At 44.7% G+C, this 20,910-nt stretch overlaps 1 protein-coding gene across 1 annotated transcript in view; it reads right to left on the reverse strand.

The window, feature by feature from the left end:
* The window catches only part of CARD9 (caspase recruitment domain family member 9), a 48,409-nt gene that overhangs the window by 13,198 nt on the left and 14,301 nt on the right, over positions 1-20,910 (reverse strand). Inside the window, exons 3-8 of the mRNA XM_066580510.1 lie at positions 10,969-11,175; positions 9,836-9,973; positions 7,198-7,523; positions 5,738-5,920; positions 5,435-5,590; positions 968-1,093 (exon numbers count right to left, since the gene is read on the reverse strand). Coding sequence (XP_066436607.1) covers positions 968-1,093; positions 5,435-5,590; positions 5,738-5,920; positions 7,198-7,523; positions 9,836-9,973; positions 10,969-11,149 — 1,110 coding nt within the window. The 5' untranslated portion in view covers positions 11,150-11,175. The remainder of the gene's footprint in view (positions 1-967; positions 1,094-5,434; positions 5,591-5,737; positions 5,921-7,197; positions 7,524-9,835; positions 9,974-10,968; positions 11,176-20,910) is intronic.

Genomic DNA, 20,910 nt, shown 5'->3' on the forward strand with positions numbered 1-20,910 from the left:
AGACCACCTTTCAAGAGGTCTTTTCTCCTGGCTGCTTTTCTCCAGAACAGCACCACCCCTTTCATTGGGCTGTAAGTGGTACTGCAGCTCAGCTCCATTGAAATGAATGGCCTGAGCTGCAATGCCACATACAGCCCGGGTCAGGAGACCCGTGGTCAGGCCGGGACACACGTCTGTATTATGGGCACAAAAACATGGTGGTAGGTCACTGGCCTAAGTCAACTAACCAGTCAGGACGCCAATCTCTTGGGGAGCTGTAATGGTCACAACATTAGTACTAAGAAGTATGTTCTGAGGTGTCATTGAATGGCTGTCCATATGTCTTATTAGGGTATATGGGTTTAATGAGGAAGATCCCCTGATTGGGACCCCACTGTTAGCCAAAGAGGAGAGAACTATAAAAAGCAGCTTCAGCTCTTTAAAACTCCGTGCATTAATATATTATATGCTCACCCATTGATTAAAATAGGCTCCATGTAATACTCCATTTCACCTATAGTGGCCACTGCAGAAGAAAAGTGCAGCTTTCTCGCATCTTCCCCAGCAATAAAAATGGATCGCTAGGAGTCTGAGCTATCTGCTAATTGCCAGTGAATCTTCATTAAGAGAAGACAATCCTTAATTAGTTGTGCATCTTAATTTGGTATCCTCATAAAATCTAGAAGTGCCTATACTTCAATGGATCACATGCACAATACGAAAATCAGCATCAACTCCAGCTTAGAGGGATTGTTTATGGTTAGAAAAACATGCTGCTTTCTTCCAAACACTAATCTAATGTTTGGAAGAAACACTGGAGCTGAGCTGCAATACCACACACAACCCTATGGGCAAGGGTGGCGCTGTGTTTGGAGGCAAGCAGCCATGTTTTTCTAACCCTGGACAACCCCCTTAAGCTTTATCGTTTCCCATCCATTCAGTCCAAAACAGTGCACACTGGGTGTTAGACGGTGAGGCGGGTTCTTACCTGGTTCCTCTCGCTGCACACCTCTTCCATCTGCTGTAGTATAGCTTCAATGCGTTGCTTGTACATTTTGGAGTCTTTCTTTAGTGTGGTACATTGCAGCTCGAGGACCTCCTTCTCCTCAGAGTACTGAGAATACAAGGCAACAAATGCATCGTCTAGGAATATATAGATTTGTTGTCATTTTGCAGAAAAAGTTAAAGGGATTGTCCAGGACTTTACTATTGATGGCCTACCTTCGGGACAGGTGGTCAATAGTTGACGAGTGGGGTCTGCCATTTGGGATCACCGCTCATCAGCTGGGCCCATTATCATTGCAGACAGAGCCGTAAGCAAAGAGCTCTGTCCGTAGTGCAGTGGCCCGAGTTAGTATTGCAGGCATAGTTCCTATAAATTCAGTGGCAGCTGTGCCTGCATTACGGACAGAGACGTCTACTTCTGGCTTTGTCACCAATGACCGATAACCCGATATCAGCTGATCGGCGGGGATCCTGAACAGTGGACCTCTGGCAATCAACTTCTGATGGCCTAACTTGAGGATAAGTCATCAATAGTAAAGTCCCAGAGAACCCCTTTAATCAATTTCCATGCAGTAAGGTTGTGAGTCTGGTGGGGATGTAGTCACGGGACACATGCTTTCCCCAATACAACATCACTAAACCCCTCTTCTGATGCAACAGTGCGAGACATGACTTGAGTACATACCCAGTGAGTCACAAAGGGTTTCAGTGCATTACCAAGTGAAGAGGACTCCAGACATTAATGGCGCTCCTAACTTAATCACTGAAGAACGAAGTCATTTTTTTTTTCCATTTAAGGTGCCCCCCCCCGCCCCCCCCCCCCACTTAAAAAAAAATCCAACTCTTATGTTTCTGTCAAAGTAGCTGTATGAGAGTTTGTGATTTGTGGAACAAGTTGTATTTTTCAATGGTTCTATTTAATGTGCCATATAATATACTGCCTTGGCCGTAGTGCAAGGAATGGCGAGGATATGGAAGAGCAAAGACATCAGCATTACAGCAAAGATCCGAATAATCAATGCAATCATTTTCCCAATGACTACATATGCATGCGAGAGCCGGACACTCAAGAGAGTAGACAGAAGAGGGATGGAGGCCTTTGAGCGGTGGTACTGGTGGCGTATGCTGCGCACACAATGGACGGAGATGGTCACAAATAAGGCGATCCCAAACAGTGCCAGACCAAAAGTATCACTAGGAAGCAAAATCACCAAACAACGGCTTTCATACTTTGGTCATGTCATACGGGCCAATTCTCTGGAAACAACATTAATGCTCGGCGCAGTCAGTGGATCCAGAAGAAGAGGACGCCAAAGAACACGCTGGCCAGACACAATCAAGGCCGACACAAACAGGACTGTATAAAATCTGAAGGAAGCTGCCCAAGACAGGGAAACATAGAATCATAGACTGGTAGAGTTGGAAAGGACCTCAAGAGTAGAGGCGTAACTTGAAGCTCCTGGGCCCCGATGCAAAACCTGTAAGAGGGCCCCCAACTATAATGCTTTATTTATAGTACTGGGCTCCCAATATGGAGAAGAGAGGCCTTAGGGGCCCCCTAAGGCTCCTGGGCCCGTGTGCAACCGCATCCCCTGCACCCTCTATAGTTATGCCCCTGCTCCAGAGTCATCGGGTCCAACCCCCTGCTCAGTGCAGGATCACTAAATCATCCCAGACAGGTATTTGTCCATTCTTTGTTTGAAGCATGGCGTATGCTGATCCACAAGGTGATCGAAAGTCAGCAGCGACTGAACAGATAAATCACCATCAGCATATACTGAAAAAAACTTTTTAAGTAGAATAAAATGGAAAAAAAACATGGGGGGAGGGGGGGGGGGTTACAGCAAACAGACTGCAGGAAAGACAATAATGTTATTCAGTCAGTTAGACTGTAGATAGCAAATTTAGTTTTTTCTTGCTGTACTACTTTTAAAAATTAATTTTATTTTTTAAAAACATGACTAATTTTCTGCCACCGTCTTCTGACAGCAGTACCCTCTTCTTTTCGTTGATAGGGTTGTGTGAGGGCTCGTTTTTTGTAAGACAACCTGTAGTTTTTATTGGTACCATTCTGGAATATATACAAGTTTTTGATAAATTTTTATTAAATTGATTCTTGGAAACAGGATGCCCAATAATGTATCATTCTGGGGTTGTGCCTTTTTTTTCTGTCTACTTTCACCATGCGGGATACGTAATGCGTTATTTTGAGAGACTGGACTTTTACGGATGCAGCGATCAAATATCTTTTGTTTTCTTTTGATATTTTTATTATAAATCCGGGAAAGGGGGGGGGGGGTTAAACTTTAATATCCTTCATTTTTTACAAGAATTTTTTTTTTCACATACCAAATCTTTTTTTTAGTCCTCTAAGGGCTTTTACCCGCTAGCGTTTTTTTTATTGCTGCGATATCGCTGCATTTGTTTCAATGGGACTTTCTAATGTTAAAATCGCATCGCACAAAAATCACAAAAGGACAAACTTGCGATTTTTGTGCGATATGATTTTAACATTAGAAAGTCCCATTGAAACAAATGCAGCAATACTGCAGCGCTAAAAAAAACAAAACCCGCTAGTGCGTAAAAGCCCTAAGGCTGCTTTCACAGGCGAGACAATTGTGCGAAATAGATCCTATTACTACTGGGGTCACCATGGGGGGGGGGTCACTATTACTATTGAGGCCACTATAGGGGTCGCTGTTACTATTGGATGCCACTATGGGGGACACTATAACTATACAGTCTCACAATTACAATCCGCCCTTTAAAGGGAACCATGAGGCTGATGTGACCCTCCATGAAAAGGAGTTTGACACCCCTGCTCTAAGGGAACTTACAATCAGTTGTTCACTTATACCATATACTGCAATACCTCAGTGTTACAGCATATGGAATTTCTGCTGGCATTCTATGAAGACGTGACGTAGATATGTGAAAATAGCCAGAAATACATGGCAGCCCAGAGGTTCTTCCGTAGGCCCTTGGCTGACATGACATCTAAACAGCATCTCGCAATCTCATCATGTGGAGGATCATTAGGAACCTCCAACAAGGGGAGTTAAATGCTGTCAAAATTGATAACTACTTAAATGCTGCTAACAGCCATGATCAGTGTGATCGCTGATCGCAGCTGGGTGTCAGCTGTCAAAGAGAGCCAACACCGGCTGTGTAATGAGCAAACTCGTCTTCCAAGCCCATGCCATATTAAACCTGCACACCTAGGATGAACATATACATCATGGGGTGCCAATAGTATAAGAATATTGGGGCAGATTTACTAATCCTAATAGTTTGTGCCCTTTTATATAGATCGAGAATAGGCCTTTTTCAAAGATTCTCAATTGTCAATCCTTCCTGTCATTCATATGTGGCAGAGGAAAGCTGGTATGGAGATGAATACATCGCTAGCACAATATACTGTCCCTATACAATGACACTAGTTGACAGCACATTTCCCTGCTTACACTTGTAGTTGTGCTGGCGACCATCAAACATTAAAAATATGATCAGCTGAGGAACAAGCCTTTCCTCGTTAGTCAACTGATCGTGGGCATTTTTACACGGCCCAATGATCAGACAAATGAGCAATCAGGCGATCAATCATGCCCGATCATCAGATAATAAATTTGCCACTTTACACCACTATTGGCTGCTCCATCGATTGGCTACTCCATCTAACTTTACACCACCTATTGGTAACTTTACTTTGGGTGCATGTTATTGTATTTTAAGCCATGCCCCATTCACTTCCTTTTCCACTGAGGGTCGCCCACTTGTAAAGTGAGGCTCAAAAAGTACTTAAATACATAATAAATGTGGTGCAAGGCATGTACACCTGTTTTTTGGTGCATGTAGCTTAGTAAATCTCCCCTACTAAATGCTGGTATTTCTCAATGACATGTCAAAAGGAGAGACACGCAATTTTGCTGTTTTTTACTCTCCATTGGGATGTATTGGAGAATTAAATTGGCAGGTTTCAGATTTTGGCGAATTTGAATAGGTTGTCTGGGATTAAAAGAAAAATTCTGCCTTTTTTTCCCCAGAAACAGCACCTCTCTTCTCCATAGGCTGTGTCTTGTATTGCAGCTCAGACCTAATTTGTTGTAATTGCCTAAACCACTACTAGCAGTCATTGGACACAGAATGCAGCATAGCATAGGGGCAGCTTATTGACGTTCTTTTTGTGCACGTGTGTCAGGATACAAATCAGAGCCAACATTATAACAACAGGTTAGGTGAGTAAGAGGCCAACAACAATGTCTTTACCTCCATCCGGCGTCTGAAGCAAGTCCTGGGCTGACCGCGGGTCTCCAGACCTAAACTTGAAGCATCATAAGAGCGTATGATATTTTGAGTCAGGCCAAGACACATTTCGGAATCCGTCCATGAAATGGATGGAGCTAAAGACAGTGTTGTTAGCCCCTAAGACTCACGTGTGGAGATCAGCCACCTTATCTCGGAGGTCCTCAACTTGTCTCAGGCTCATCTTCAGGGCGTAGACGCTATTGACCAATTCCTGATGCTGTTCCAGGGCCTGCCTGCGATCGTCCTCCAGATCCTGTATGTATAGTTTCATCTTCTCCCCCGTCATGTCTTTCGGCAAATTCTAAAATAGTAGAACAAACGTTCGCCAACAACAATTCCGATGAGTTTAGTTAAGCAAGACCAGCATACCTTACAAGATTTCAGAGTATCGGAATTACTGGTTAAGGGGCTTTTCATGTAATAGTTGTAGTAAAGCAGGCCACCCAACCTGTAGAGGAGTGTTATCAAGTTCCTGCACTTGGGCTTTCAGAAGGTCGTTTTCTCTCTGCAGTTCATAGATGACATCCAGACTCGGCTGTTTTTCTATAGTGTTTTTTAGCTTCAGGGTATGTTTCCTCTCCAGTTTACAGTCATCCTCCGCCTTCATCAGGTAGTGTTTCAGCTTCTCGATCTGCATACGAGGGGGGAAAAAAAAAGATAAATAAGTAGTCTTAGGATGGCACAGAGAGGCCACCTAGAACGCTCCATGTCATAGGCATCTACATTTTAGGCCATGTGCTGTTTGCATACACAAGTCATGACAGAGTGGGACCGAATATACCAGAGTTCTGGTTCAATTAGATTGAAAAATTGGCGTACGTGTCCTGCACTAGATTTATTATGCATTTTAGACTTTGCCTATTAGTACCAATTAGTAGCCTGTGAGCCGCAGGGAGTTGAATTTATTCAGAGGACCACCCGCTGTTCTCTGAATAAATTCCCTTTGTTCTGCCACAGGCTGACAGCTGAGACAATGTTATCAGTACTCCCCGGGCAGAGCACAGCATGCGGTCCATCTTATCAGCTCTTCTGCCGAATGATGGATTTCATACCGTACTGAAAATCATCATTTGGCAAAAAAAGTTGCCAAAGATGGGCACATTTACACCCAACGATTATCGCTCAAAAGATGGCTTTTGAGCACATTTTGAGTGACAATAGTTATGTGTAAAAGAGCCTTTACTGCAAGCTTTTAGGGCCCTTTTACACGCCCAATCAACATTCAGGTTCTCACTGGATCACTGGGATCTGAATAATCGTTCAGTGTACAAGCCCGCAGTGACTGAACGATGAACGGTAATACGTTTGTCATCCAGTTTCTGCAGGCATAAAAACCGATTGACTATTGGCCTTTCACCAATTGGTCCGTTTACTGTGAATGGAGGGGGGCTACTGGAGATCGTCCCGATTGGCTCCACCTCTCTTTACTTAGCGATCCTCGCTCCTATGTTCAAGCTCAGGAGCGATTATAATCGCTGGTACAACTGTTGGGCACTTTGACAAGTACAACAAACAAAGGTGAGTGTAAGACTGTCAGAGGGTACTAACAGGCACATCTAAATGAATAACTTAATCAATCTTGTTATTTATATAGTGCCAACTTATTCCGCAGCGCTTTCAAGTAATTTATTTATTACCCCCCACCAAACTGGGTACTCATCTTACCGACCTCGGAAGGATGGAAGGCTGAGTCAACCTTGAGCCGGCTACCTGAACCATCTCTGGTAACGCACATGCAGCGCTATATCTTCTCTTCTTTCGCATGGTTCAAATTTAAGACATTAAAAATAAATCTGCCCTAATATTTCCACTGAGACAGCGGGCATCAAATACATTACTGGCACAACAACATCTGTAAGAAGGTGCTCTCTCCAACCAGCGATGAGACAATGCTCTTCCACCACCAACCTCAAGCTGTAACTCGCGGTTTTTCATGAGCGCAGTGTTTTTCTCGTCGCTCTGCCGGGCGTACTTCATGGCCAGGTCATAGTTCTCATCCTTGCACTTCTTGAGTTCTTTGTTTAAGTTGTCCACCTCCTCTTTCATCTTGAGAACCCTCTCCTGGTGTTTCTTCAGCTCGCTGTCCTTGACCTGCACCTTTCGAATAACATCATCCTTTTCCTGGATGACGCCGTGCAACTCTCTGTATTTTCTCCTTTCCTCTTGAATAGTCTGCTGAAGTTTTAACATTTCGTTCATGAGGAGCTGGGTCAGGCTGGATTCCCCAGCTGTGTCTAGACAAGAGCAAAAACGAGAACGTCGCCATCATGGAGTTGTCACCAGTTCCTTGGATGACCATTGTTTAGTAGTTCTTGTCATTAATCAACAAATATGGTTCAATATGGCTGCTCTGTTCCGAAACCAGCGCCACACTTGTCCACAGCTTCTGTGTGGTATTGCAGTTCAGCCTCATTTCACTTCAATGGAGCTGACCTGCAATACAAGATATAACCCATGGACATCTGCAGTGCTGTTTCTAGGAGAAAGCAGCCATGTTTGACTCTTACAACCTTTTAAAGACTCAGCAATTTCATCAATAAGCATCTGTGTGTCATACAAAGGTAAATTAGGGTCTGGTGATGCCAGGTGGCAGGAAGCCTAGCAACATACCCAGTAATATCAAGCATATAATTATATGTAACACGTCATCATATATACTTTTAGGCTGCTCTCATCACAGCTGCAGTGAGAAAACAGGTTACGAATGTATTACATATCATGAAAAAAGACATATCCATCCAGTTCAGCCTATTATCCTGAGGAAGGCAAAAAAAAATTGTGAGGTAGAAGCCAATTTTCCTAATTTTAGGGGAAAAATTCTTTCCCTACTCCAATCTGGCAATGGGAATAATCCCTCGATCAACAACCCTTCTGAAGTGAGTAGTGGCCATAACATATAATATTGTATCGCTCAAGAAAGGCATCCAGGCCCCTCTTGAACTCTTATTGAATTTGCCATCACCACGTCCTCACGCAGAGAGTTCCATAGTTTCACTGCTCTTACTGTAAAGAACCCCCTTCTATGTCAGTCTAGAAACCTTCTTTCTTCTAGATGTAGGGAGCACCTCCTTGTTGCAGTCACAGTCCTGGGTATAAATAGATGATGAGAGAGATCTCTGTATTGTCCTCTGATATATTTATCCATAGTTATTTGGTCGCCCCTCAGACGTCTTTTTTCTAAACTAAATAACCCCAATTTTGATAACCTCTCTGGGTATTGTAGTCCACCCATTCCGTTTATTACTTTAGTTGCCTGCTTTTGTACTCACTAAAGCTCCAATATGTCCTTCTTGAGTACCGGGGCCCAAACTGTCCACAATATTCCATGTGTCGTCTGACCAGTGATTTGTAAAGAGGAAGAACAATGTTCTCCTCATGTGCCCCATGACCTCTTCTGATGCACCCCATGATCCTATTTGCCTTGGCAGCAGCTGCCTGACACTGGTTGCTCCAGTTAAAGGGGTTGTCCCGCGCCGAAACGTTTTTTTTTTAACACCCCCCCCCCCCGTTCGGCGCGAGACAACCCCGATGCAGGGGTTAAAAAAACACACCGGGTAGTACTTACCCGAATCCCGGCGGTCCGGCGTCTTCATACTCACCTGCTGAAGATGGCCGCCGGGATCCTGTCTCTCTGTGGACCGCAGGGCTTCTGTGCGGTCCATTGCCGATTCCAGCCTTCTGATTGGCTGGAATCGGCACGTGATGGGGCGGAGCTACACGGAGTCGGCATTCTGCACGAGCGGCCCCATTGAAGACAGCAGAAGACCCGGACTGCGCAAGCGCGGCAAATTTGGCCATTAGAGGCCGAAAATTAGTCGGCACCATGGAGACGAGGACGCCAGCAACGGAGCAGGTAAGTATAAAACTTTTGATAACTTCTGTATGGCTCATAATTAATGCACAATGTACATTACAAAGTGCATTAATATGGCCATACAGAAGTGTATAGACCCACTTGCTTTCGCGGGACAACCCCTTTAAGCTTACAGTTAACTACAATCCCCAAGTCCTTCTCCCTGTCAGTGTTACCCAGTGGTTTCCCATTTAGTGTGTAATGGTGACATGTATTTCCTCTGCCCATGTGCAGAACCTTACATTTATCAGTGTTAAACCTCATTTGCCACTTTTCTGCCCCAACCTATCCAGATCCTCTTACAACCGTCTTGTGTCCTTTCGTGTTAATCACTTTACATAGTTTTGTGTCATCTACAAATATTGATATTTTCCGGTACAATCCCTCTATGACATTGTTAATATATGTCAAAGACTAAGGCCCAATACAGACCCCCTATAGTGACGCGATGGACATAGTACATACCATCTGCAGGGTTGCATTCTGTACACATAATTTATTTTACCAACAATCATGTTACTCTCTGAAGTAATGATATAACCCGCTGGGCTGGGCTGTGCTCATGGATGGAGCATGGAGGAGGTACGATTGGTAATTTAGGGTGTGCCAAGCCCAACACTACCTGTAAATACTGCTGTGACTAATGCACAGGACGCATGGAAACAAGGCGAGTAGATACACGAAAAGTCTTACCGATGATCATGGAGAAGACGCGAGCAGGCTCTTTGCCGGTTATCTTCATGTACAAGTGAGGGTAATACAGTTCCAGACTTTCCAGGAATGCGCCGTATCCTTTACACCCGGTTCTCTGGAGGATATCCAGCAGCACTCCTGTGTGGAGGAATGTGGTAACTGTGTCAGTGGTGCCAACCGATAATAGTCAGCATCAGTATGCAGACACATGTATACAGTAAGGTCCCATCCCAATATTTTCATTTTGTTGGAATGGAAGACCAATTTATTCATATGGCAGCGGCACCACTTCCAACTACATCTGTGTCCTCAAAAGTATTGAAGAACATAAAGAATGATAAAAGTTATTCTCCCCTCTTGCATGCCCCCACAGCTGCGGTCCCCACGGTGTATGCTCACTTCCAGGTTCAGCAGTCATATGCCTAAGCATGTGACCGCTTCGGCCAATCCCTGGTCTCAGTACTTGTTGAGGCCAATGATTGGCCACAGCAGTCATGAGCTTGGATGGGCACATGACCGCTAGACCAGGAAGTGAGCAAAGACCACAGCGAAGCCACAATGAGGGGTGCAACCTGTTGGATTAGATTAGTTTTTATACCAATGTGGGCCCAGTGCATGGGTATTAAAATGACCGTGCTGAAATGCGATAGGTCCACATTAAAGGGAAACCCTATAAAAGAGTTACCCTTTAAGTGCTAACCAGTTCTTGACTGACCAAAGACTATAAACCTTAGGAAAGGGGGTAATTGTCTGGTCAGGAAGTGGTTAATTAGGAATCAGATAAACCTTATTTCTTGGTCTAATAAAAAGTATTGCAATGCCATGATATATAAACCTAATATGGGTTTCTCACATCGTTTGAAGATTTCTGCTTCCATGAAAGAGAACCTTCTTTGCTTATTTCTAGATGACGTCATCGGGAGCGAGAACATTTTATTTGATGCAACCAGAATACCTTGCACAAGTTTTGGTAGCTGCCTTGCCAAGGACATCGGTGACCAATCCAGATGTGCACAGTCACCACCTATACTGCAAGGGTACTGATGGGGTGTCCCAATACCAGCACTTCGTGCAGGAAGTAGTCCTTAGATGTGATGGACGTTGTAGACGTGACTCTAAACCATAAGACTCACCCACTTTCCTCTTGCGGATGACAAGGCTGGGGTCATTGAACACCTTCTCTTCATCATCACTGTTGAGAACGCGGCACTGGCGGAGGTACGGGGTTATCCGGTTAGGATCTATAATGGAGATCAGCTTAACCCGGTAACAATCCAGTCTGCTCCAACACTCCTCATCTTCATCTTCAGACATGACAGAAATACGTTGAAAGTAAGAACCTGGAGAGAAGAAAACAGATCACTCAGTGATGGTCGGATCCCATTTAATAAAATGCGCAGTTCTAATAAAAGGGGCTTTTTGACAGTTTGAAATACTGATGACAGCAATGAAGTTCCTGGCGCAGTAGTGGGGTCAGTATATAGTAAATAGTATGCAATTCCTAGATCTGTAGCATCCCATGTACAGCAAGCGCCCCCCAGTGGTGGCTTAATACAGCCAGAATCTTATAATTTCGGTCTGTCTATGTGTAATGGCTGCTGGTTTTCCAGGTGTTACTGATTTTTGTCCAATTTCTAGTTTTGACCCATGCCTGTTTACCCAGCTTTCCCATCTTCTCCTGTCCGGACCTTGACCCTCTGTCAGTCTCTCCGTTTAGGTTTGTAATTTCTCAGCCATAACCTCAGCCTGTGATGTCAACTATATCGCGTTACGGCGCATCTAACTTGTCCTTGTCAGCTGTCAATGCATAGAGACTACTCTTGGGGTAAAGGCCCATGGACTCCTGCAGCTAAGACCAGATCCCATTTGGAGGGGTTAAAGGGTGAAAATCAGAGAACCCCGTATCTATTGCCATCAGCAATATCGCAAAGTCAAATCAGTTAGTGACACAATGGGCTCACATCCATTGTGTGACATCATGCAGAAGATTTGTAGCTCTGTATCCGTAAAAACAAAACCCATTATGGATGTAAGGCATCTATTAGAACAGAATGTGTTTGACCCATAACCGATATGGCGGGGACACAGATTCTTAAGCTGTAAGGATACAGAAACTGTAAAGTATCAAGGACTTCTGCAAATTAAAGGTCATGAAGCAAAAACTCTTCTTGACTCTTCGCATCGAGCCAAAACTGACATCCTAGACAAAAACTGGACGACAACTGAAGAGCCTATTCAGCTTTTTTTAAAATCAGTTTCGAAATTTGGTACTTTTTTTTCCCCATCTGTGACACAGCATCTTCATATTTAAGAAGGACATGACCTCCGGGGCCACGCTGAAGATTATAAGGAATTGCCTACTCGACAATTCCCTATAATCAAGTTATGAACATAACGACTTCCTTTTCATATAAGAGCTGTTTACTGAGGGCAATACTCTTCAAAAAGCAAATGTCCCTGAATAATAGGAAATGATTCGTTAAAGGGGTTGTCCGGGTGTAATGGAATAAAAAAAAAAAACTGCATCCCAATCTGTAAAATAAAAGTAGAGGTACTACCCTGTCCTTCCCCCAGTGATCCAGCGCTGAAGCTCCACAGTCCACTCGGTCTTTGTTTTGAAACATCTACCACTTGAGTGCTGCAGCCAGTCAGAGGCCACCGCTGGCATCACCACTCAGATGCTGGGAGCCACGGTGCCAGGAAAGTGGCATCTGACCACTAGGCTTCTGATTGGCTGCAGCACTCAGGTGCTAGCCATTCTCAAACAAACTTCCGGAGGACCACTGGGCTGCAGCACTGGATCACCGGGGGAGAAGACGGGTCAGCACTGCTACTTCTATTGTTTTAACAGATTGAGATCCAGTTTTAAAACTCATCCTACACCTGGGAAACCCCTTTATTATAAGTTTTTCAGCCATCTTCTTTAGTCAACTTGTTGAGAATTCCAGTTAGTAAGACTCTGCTTCTTGGAAGGCTATATGACAACCAATATAGTCTTTGTGACAAATCGCAGAGAGGATGTCAGCCATTTTTCTGAGAGTCCTGAATTGGAAACCAGACTGCAGGAAGCATTAAAAGGGGTGACTCGCACCTTTCCATATGCTCAACAGGTGTATAGAGACATTATAGTGTGTGTGAAGGGGAGGGGGGAGGGGGGGCACGGGACGCCTTCTATGTCAAAGAGATGTGGTGTCAAGTAATGAACCTGATCCATCCATGTACATCAGGGTCGGCCATCCATTTGGGCAGACGCTGATTTAGGCAATCCAGAATTGCTGATTCAGCTTCTTTTAAAGAAGGGGTTGTCCTCATGACTTACATGAAGAACAACTCAATCAAATGCTCTTAGGTTGACCATAACACCATATCTCTAGGTAAAACCCATTAACCCTTTCCAATCCACTGTCTGACGTCTGAAGACATTCTGCTTGAAGGCTGTACAGCTCTGATGTCGGAAGACATCTGGCAGGGTATTGTTGCTGTATATTACTGGCCCCTCTGTTGTCGGGGGCCTCTCTGGCATGTCACATACTGTAGTACTGGCTCTAGCCAGCAGATGGCGACATTGTATAATGGCAGAAAGAGTAAGCCCCCTAGGAAACCCTGAATCCAAAATTGGATTGCAAAGGGTTAAAGGTTCATTTCCACATAGCAGAAAATAGTGATTTTCCATAGTAGAAAATCCACACCAAATTCTGCATCCTTTCCGCATCAGAAACCGCATTAAATCCATACCAATGGTGCGGATTTCACCAATACCAATTTCACCAATCCATACCAATCTGTTGCCGATTTCATCTTTTTAATAGAAGGGGTGACGTCTGCTGCGGATGAAGTAACCTAAAAGAGTTTTCTAGGATTTGGAAGTTGATGACCCAACCCCAAGATAGATCCGCCGATCGTCAGCTGCTGTGGCCTCTGAACTGCACACCTGGCGCGGTGCTGTTCATCGCTCTCACGCCATGTGATGAATAAACGCCTGACAAGGGGCCGTATAACTCGCCCGTGCTCCCTGGCCTCTCCGAGCAGCTGATCGGCGGCAGTCGCAAGCAGCAGGTTCCCACTGCTCAAATATCGATGACCCATTCTTAGGATAGATCAACAATAATTTAGTAACGGAAATCCCTTCTAATGCCATTTTTGTTACGCCATTTACGCACAAGAGGGCTGGCTTATCAAAACTGGGATCTCCATCTTACTGTTCAACACAAACCTGTGATATCCGCCCATCAGCTGATTCCCACTGCCTGCGTTGCTACGGTCAGTGGAGGAAATGGAATTGCTGACCATAGTGCAGCAGTCTTAGCTGGTATCACATTGAATTCAATGGGAGCTATGCCTGTAGTACCATCCTGAGCCACTATGCTATGGTGAGCGCTTTCTGCTTCCTCTAAAGACATAGCGACAGTTATAAATGTCCCAGAGTATCCGTCTAAGAAACAAAAGCTGATTTCTGATTGGCTGCTATGAGTCACAAAGATAGGTTTTCTTTTGGACCGCTTCGATAACAAAGGCCTAATGTTTTTGCTGTTTGCTTTTTCTTATGTGCAGTGCAGTAGTATACACACCCGGCGCGTATAGTGCAGTAGTATACACACCCGGCGCGTATAGTGCAGTAGTATACACACCCGGCGCGTATAGTGCAGTAGTATACACACCCGGCGCGTATAGTGCAGTAGTATACACACCCGGCGCGTATAGTACAGTAGTACACACACCCAGCGCGTATAGTACAGTAGTACACACACCCAGCGCGTATAGTACAGTAGTACACACACCCAGCGCGTATAGTACAGTAGTACACACACCCAGCGCGTATAGTGCAGTAGTACACACACCCGGCGCGTATAGTGCAGTAGTACACACACCCGGCGCATATAGTGCAGTAGTAAACACACCCGGCGCGTATAGTGCAGTAGTACACACACCCGGCGCGTATAGTGCAGTAGTACACACACCCGGCGCGTATAGTGCAGTAGTACACACACCCGGCGCATATAGTGCCGTAGTACGCACACCCGGCGCGTATAGTGCAGTAGTACGCACACCCGGCGCGTATAGTGCAGTAGTACGCACACCCGGCGCGTATAGTGCAGTAGTACACACACCCGGCGCGTATAGTGCAGTAGTATACACACCCGGCGCGTATAGTGCAGTAGTATACACACCCAGCGCGTATAGTGCAGTAGTACACACACCCAGCGCGTATAGTACAGTAGTACACACACCCAGCGCGTATAGTGCAGTAGTACACACACCCGGCGCGTATAGTGCAGTAGTACACACACCCGGCGCATATAGTGCAGTAGTACACACACACGGCGCATATAGTGCAGTAGTAAACACACCCGGCGCATATAGTGTAGAAGTACACACACCCGGCACATATAGTGCAGTAGTACACACACCCGGCGCATATAGTGCCGTAGCACGCACACCCAGCGCGTATAGTGCCGTAGCACGCACACCCGGCGCGTATAGTGCCGTAGCACACACACCCGGCGCGTATAGTGCAGTAGTACACACACCCGGCGCGTATAGTGCAGTAGTACACACACTCGGCGCCTATAGTGCAGTAGTCTACACACCCGGCGCGTATAGTGCAGTAGTATACACACCCGGCGCGTATAGTGCAGTAGTATACACACCCGGCGCGTATAGTGCAGTAGTATACACACCCGGCGCGTATAGTGCAGTAGTATACACACCCGCCGCGTATAGTGCAGTAGTATACACACCCGCCGCGTATAGTGCAGTAGTATACACACCCAGCGCATATAGTGCAGTAGTATACACACCCAGCGCATATAGTGCAGAAGTATACACACCCAGCGTGTATATTGCAGTAGTATACACACAGAGCACATAGTGCAGTAGTATACATACCAAGTGCGTATATTGCAGTAGTATACATACCCAGCGCGTATATTGCAGTATACATACCCAGTGCATACATTGTAGTAGTATACATACCCAGTGCATACATTGCAGTATACATACCCAGTGCATACATTGTAGTATACATACCCAGTGCATACATTGCAGTAGTATACATACCCAGTGCATAGATTGCAGTAGTATACATACCCAGTGCATACATTGCAGTATACATACCCAGTGCATACATTGTAGTATACATACCCAGTGCATACATTGCAGTAGTATACATACCCAGTGCATAGATTGCAGTAGTATACATACCCAGTGCATATATTGTAGTATACATACCCAGTGCATACATTGAAGTAGTATACATACCCAGTGCATACATTGCAGTAGTATACATACCCAGTGCATACATTGCAGTAGTATACATACCCAGTGCATACATTGCAGTAGTATACATACCCAGTGCATACATTGCAGTAGTATACATACCCAGTGCATACATTGCAGTAGTATACATACCCAGTGCATACACTGCAGTAGTATACATACCCAGTGCATACATTGCAGTAGTATACATACCCAGTGCATACATTGCAGTAGTATACATACCCAGTGCATACATTGCAGTAGTATACATACCCAGTGCATACATTGCAGTAGTATACATACCCAGTGCATACATTGAAGTAGTATACATACCCAGTGCATACATTGCAGTAGTATACATACCCAGTGCATACATTGCAGTAGTATACATACCCAGTGCATACATTGCAGTAGTATACATACCCAGTGCATACATTGCAGTAGTATACATACCCAGTGCATACATTGAAGTAGTATACATACCCAGTGCATACATTGCAGTAGTATACATACCCAGTGCATATATTGCAGTAGTATACATACCCAGTGCATACATTGAAGTAGTATACATACCCAGTGCATACATTGAAGTAGTATACATACCCAGTGCATAGATTGCAGTAGTATACATACCCAGTGCATACATTGCAGTAGTATACATACCCAGTGCATACATTGAAGTAGTATACATACCCAGTGCATACATTGTAGTATACATACCCAGTGCATACATTGAAGTAGTATACATACCCAGTGCATACATTGCAGTAGTATACATACCCAGTGCATACATTGCAGTAGTATACATACCCAGTGCATACATTGCAGTAGTATACATACCCAGTGCATACATTGCAGTAGTATACATACCCAGTGCATACATTGCAGTAGTATACATACCCAGTGCATACATTGTAGTAGTATACATACCCAGTGCATACATTGTAGTAGTATACATTCCCAGTGCATACATTGAAGTAGTATACATTCCCAGTGCATACATTGCAGTAGTATACATACCCAGTGCATACATTGCAGTAGTATACATACCCAGTGCATACATTGCAGTAGTATACATACCCAGTGCATACATTGCAGTAGTATACATACCCAGTGCATACATTGCAGTAGTATACATACCTAGTGCATACATTGCAGTAGTATACATACCCAGTGCATACATTGCAGTAGTATACATACCCAGTGCATACATTGCAGTAGTATACATACCCAGTGCATACATTGCAGTAGTATACATACCCAGTGCATACATTGCAGTAGTATACATACCCAGTGCATACATTGCAGTAGTATACATACCCAGTGCATACATTGCAGTAGTATACATACCTAGTGCATACATTGCAGTAGTATACATACCCAGTGCATACATTGCAGTAGTATACATACCCAGTGCATACATTGAAGTAGTATACATACCCAGTGCATACATTGCAGTAGTATACATACCCAGTGCATACATTGCAGTAGTATACATACCCAGTGCATACACTGCAGTAGTATACATACCCAGTGCATACATTGAAGTAGTATACATACCCAGTGCATACATTGCAGTAGTATACATACCCAGTGCATACATTGCAGTAGTATACATACCCAGTGCATACATTGCAGTAGTATACATACCCAGTGCACACATTGCAGTATTATACATACCCAGTGCATACATTGAAGTAGTATACATACCCAGTGCATACATTGAAGTAGTATACATACCCAGTATGTATATTAAAGACGTTACCCAACTTAATTTATTCTTAGCTAAAACAGGCTGCCCATGTAAAAATAAATAAATCGAGGAGCTTCTCCCCTGTAAGCCCCCCACTGGTGTCTCTCTGTCTCCTCGCTGATGTAATATTTACAGGCTGTTGCAGTAGACTGTGATGTCCTGTAAACAAGCTGCTGCAGCTTGTAAATAATAAGTTGATGAGGAGACCTAGAGCCGCCAGTGGGGGTCTTACAGGGGAGAAGCGAGAATAAACTACTTATTTTTTTCAGATGGGCGGCCTGTTTAGCTTAGAATAAAGTGAGTCGGACACAACCGCTTTAACCAGAATCCTGAACCCTTGTGTAAAATCCTCCAAAGACCAAATTGCCTCCGCTGACCTCCCATTAGTGATCTGCTGTTACGGTTTTCCCTCTATCTGGTTACCTACCTTATCTTGTGCTATGTACTTATCTGTTATCAGCATTTCCTTTGCAGACTTTAACCGAATAAGTCAATAAAGTGTTATTTTTAGAATCACCAATTATCCGTTTTGCGTCATCGCAGCGCGGCGGCCCAGCTGACATTCAGTAAACACAGTTGTAGATAATGGCAACTACAATGAAGGTGACCATAAAGCTTCTCCTAAACACAGACATGCATGTATTAGGCAGGCTAATCATTATTATCGGTTCCCTGTAAGAACGGTCCCTGCGGGCGCTGCAGCGGCCGGTGACATCAATTACATCTATGATGGGAGGAAGTCAATTTGGCACTACAAGAAAAATGGCTAACCTCCCCCATGAAGGAGATTAGATGAAGGGATGTGGCCCCCTCAATGCTCAGTCCCCGACTGCCAAAATGGCCCGTCTGCCCCCTGAGTTAACTGGTCACTCTAGTCGCTTGCATGAACAGAGTAAGGGCGCATTCACGTTTTTTTGGTTCCTATTCAATCTGTTTTTTTAATGACAGAATATGAAAAGTACAGATTCACTGAATTAATTCTATTGTGTCATGTGGTATAAGTGAAGGTATAAATGGGAGTGTCTGAGAGCGGGAAAAGGTCTTCCATCTTACCTGCGACAGAGTGTTAACACAGAGCCGCCTGGAAGCACTTTCAGCTTACATTTAGGTGAAGATGAAAGCGGAAGAGTGATATCCCGTAGCCCTTGGAGTGTGGATGTGAGTCCCAGCAACAGAGCGAGAGGGCAACCCTCAGTTTCTAAAAGCAGGTACCGTTCACATCACAGGCTTTTCCTGTGCCCCCGTCCATCATTAGGATCACTGCACAGAGGTACTTGTTTAAGCCGCCCACCCATCTGCCCTGCGGGGTGTATATTGGCTAAGCCTTCCTGAGTAATTGTTGCCAGAGTGTCTGCGGAGTGACCCCTACCCCCCTTTCTCCTCTGAAGTGCTGCCAATCCAGGAGCAGTGACATATAAATAACATGGACCATAGGGGCGTGTTGTTCCTATGTATCCTCCCTACCTCTTAGCTGTAGCCCGTTTTTCTGCGGAAAGTGAATTGTACCTGTATTGCCTGTTATTCAAGTTTATTGCAAGTAAAAGTTATATTGGGCCCTAACCATTCCTAGGGACACGAGGTACTGCACACAAGTCTTCGTGTTTATTACTGCGTCGCATAGAATAACGGTGTGTGGGAACGGTGGCGTCACGAGTGATACCTACTACAACCCCCTTTATTGGCACTCGCTGGGCAGAGATCCTGTTCTGGCTTTGGTTGCGTGTCATCCCTCTGAGACCAGAGCCTGGTAAGTGCCACCGTGACGAGACAGCACTTATCCCTCCCAGCTCTTCACATTTAGCCAGGTGCCCAGGGTCACCTCTCTGGGGTGTTGTGCGTAAAAAAATAATAATAATGATAATTGCAGCATGTTCTATTTTGGTCCATATTTATGCACCAAAATCACCCATTTAAGTTTATTGGTTCGTTAAGAAAATGCAGCAAATGCCCATTAGCAGCGCGTTCACTGCAGGGTTTTTTTTTTTGCACATCCTGGGTGGTGATAAAACCGATATTAATTGCGGCTTCTTACTGTTTTACATGCATGAAAAACAGATGACACATGGATGCAACATAGATGTAAACATAAAAAACATATACGCATCACTTTGGAGAGTATGTTATATGTACAGTATGTCTTGTACTATTGTCTTGGATGTAGAATGAGTCGGCTTTATATTGGATGTTTGCAGGCATGAATGGGTTAATGTCTGGTCATGTCTGAGGCTGTCTAAAAAAATGTATCCATTTGTTTAGCTGTCGACTGGTCTGTGTTCGCGTGATGTGTGTGTGCGGGACAGTAGAGAGAAGTCAGTTGGAGTGGAGGAGAAAGAGTAGAGACTTGGAGAAGTCTGAGAGGTGGTCTTCCGTTTCCACCTGGGCCCAGCCCTGCAGAGAGACTACCTGTGGCCTCCATCTCTAAAGAGAGTAAAAGCCCGGACATGATGGAAACGCGTGAGTATACGGCGCAGGGACCGCATGTATCCGGAGAAACAGAAACCGCTGCTTAGCGAGGACAGAGAGAGTGAATGACAGTGGGGAGAGAGAGTGTGCCGGGAGAGAAATCTATCAGATAACTTAGCCTGTGGACTCTCCAAATGCCCGAGAGCCTTCACTGTGTCAACACTAACAATTGTTTCTGTACCAAGACTGTTTATTAATCTACATGTTCAAATGTAGAAAAAAAAAGGGGCAATATTCCCGATTTTGTCCTTGAAAATACTTTTCTGTGTTTGGACTACTTATTTCACCAAAGGGATCCGAAGTAGAGAAAGGAACGGTGGCGTCACGAGTGACAAACAGGACAACAGGTAACCACTAGTTGCCAGTTTCGTGATCTCTCCCTGCGGTAACGGGGTCGGGTCCCGAGCTACCCTTAGTGGAGGAGACTGTAGAGCCCCGTGACAAGGTTATCCCTCCACCCCGCTGTCTCCACGGCTGAGGGCCTGCTCCTCAGACACTGCAACATCTCTCACATTACTTTGTGACATGGAAGAACATTTCTGGTAAGACAGGGCATTATTAGTGGAACGTACACATGCAGTGTAACTTTCAGTACAATGTTTCC

This window comes from Eleutherodactylus coqui, chromosome 10 (genome assembly GCF_035609145.1).
Source record: "Eleutherodactylus coqui strain aEleCoq1 chromosome 10, aEleCoq1.hap1, whole genome shotgun sequence".
NCBI classification, from domain to species: Eukaryota; Metazoa; Chordata; class Amphibia; order Anura; family Eleutherodactylidae; genus Eleutherodactylus; species Eleutherodactylus coqui.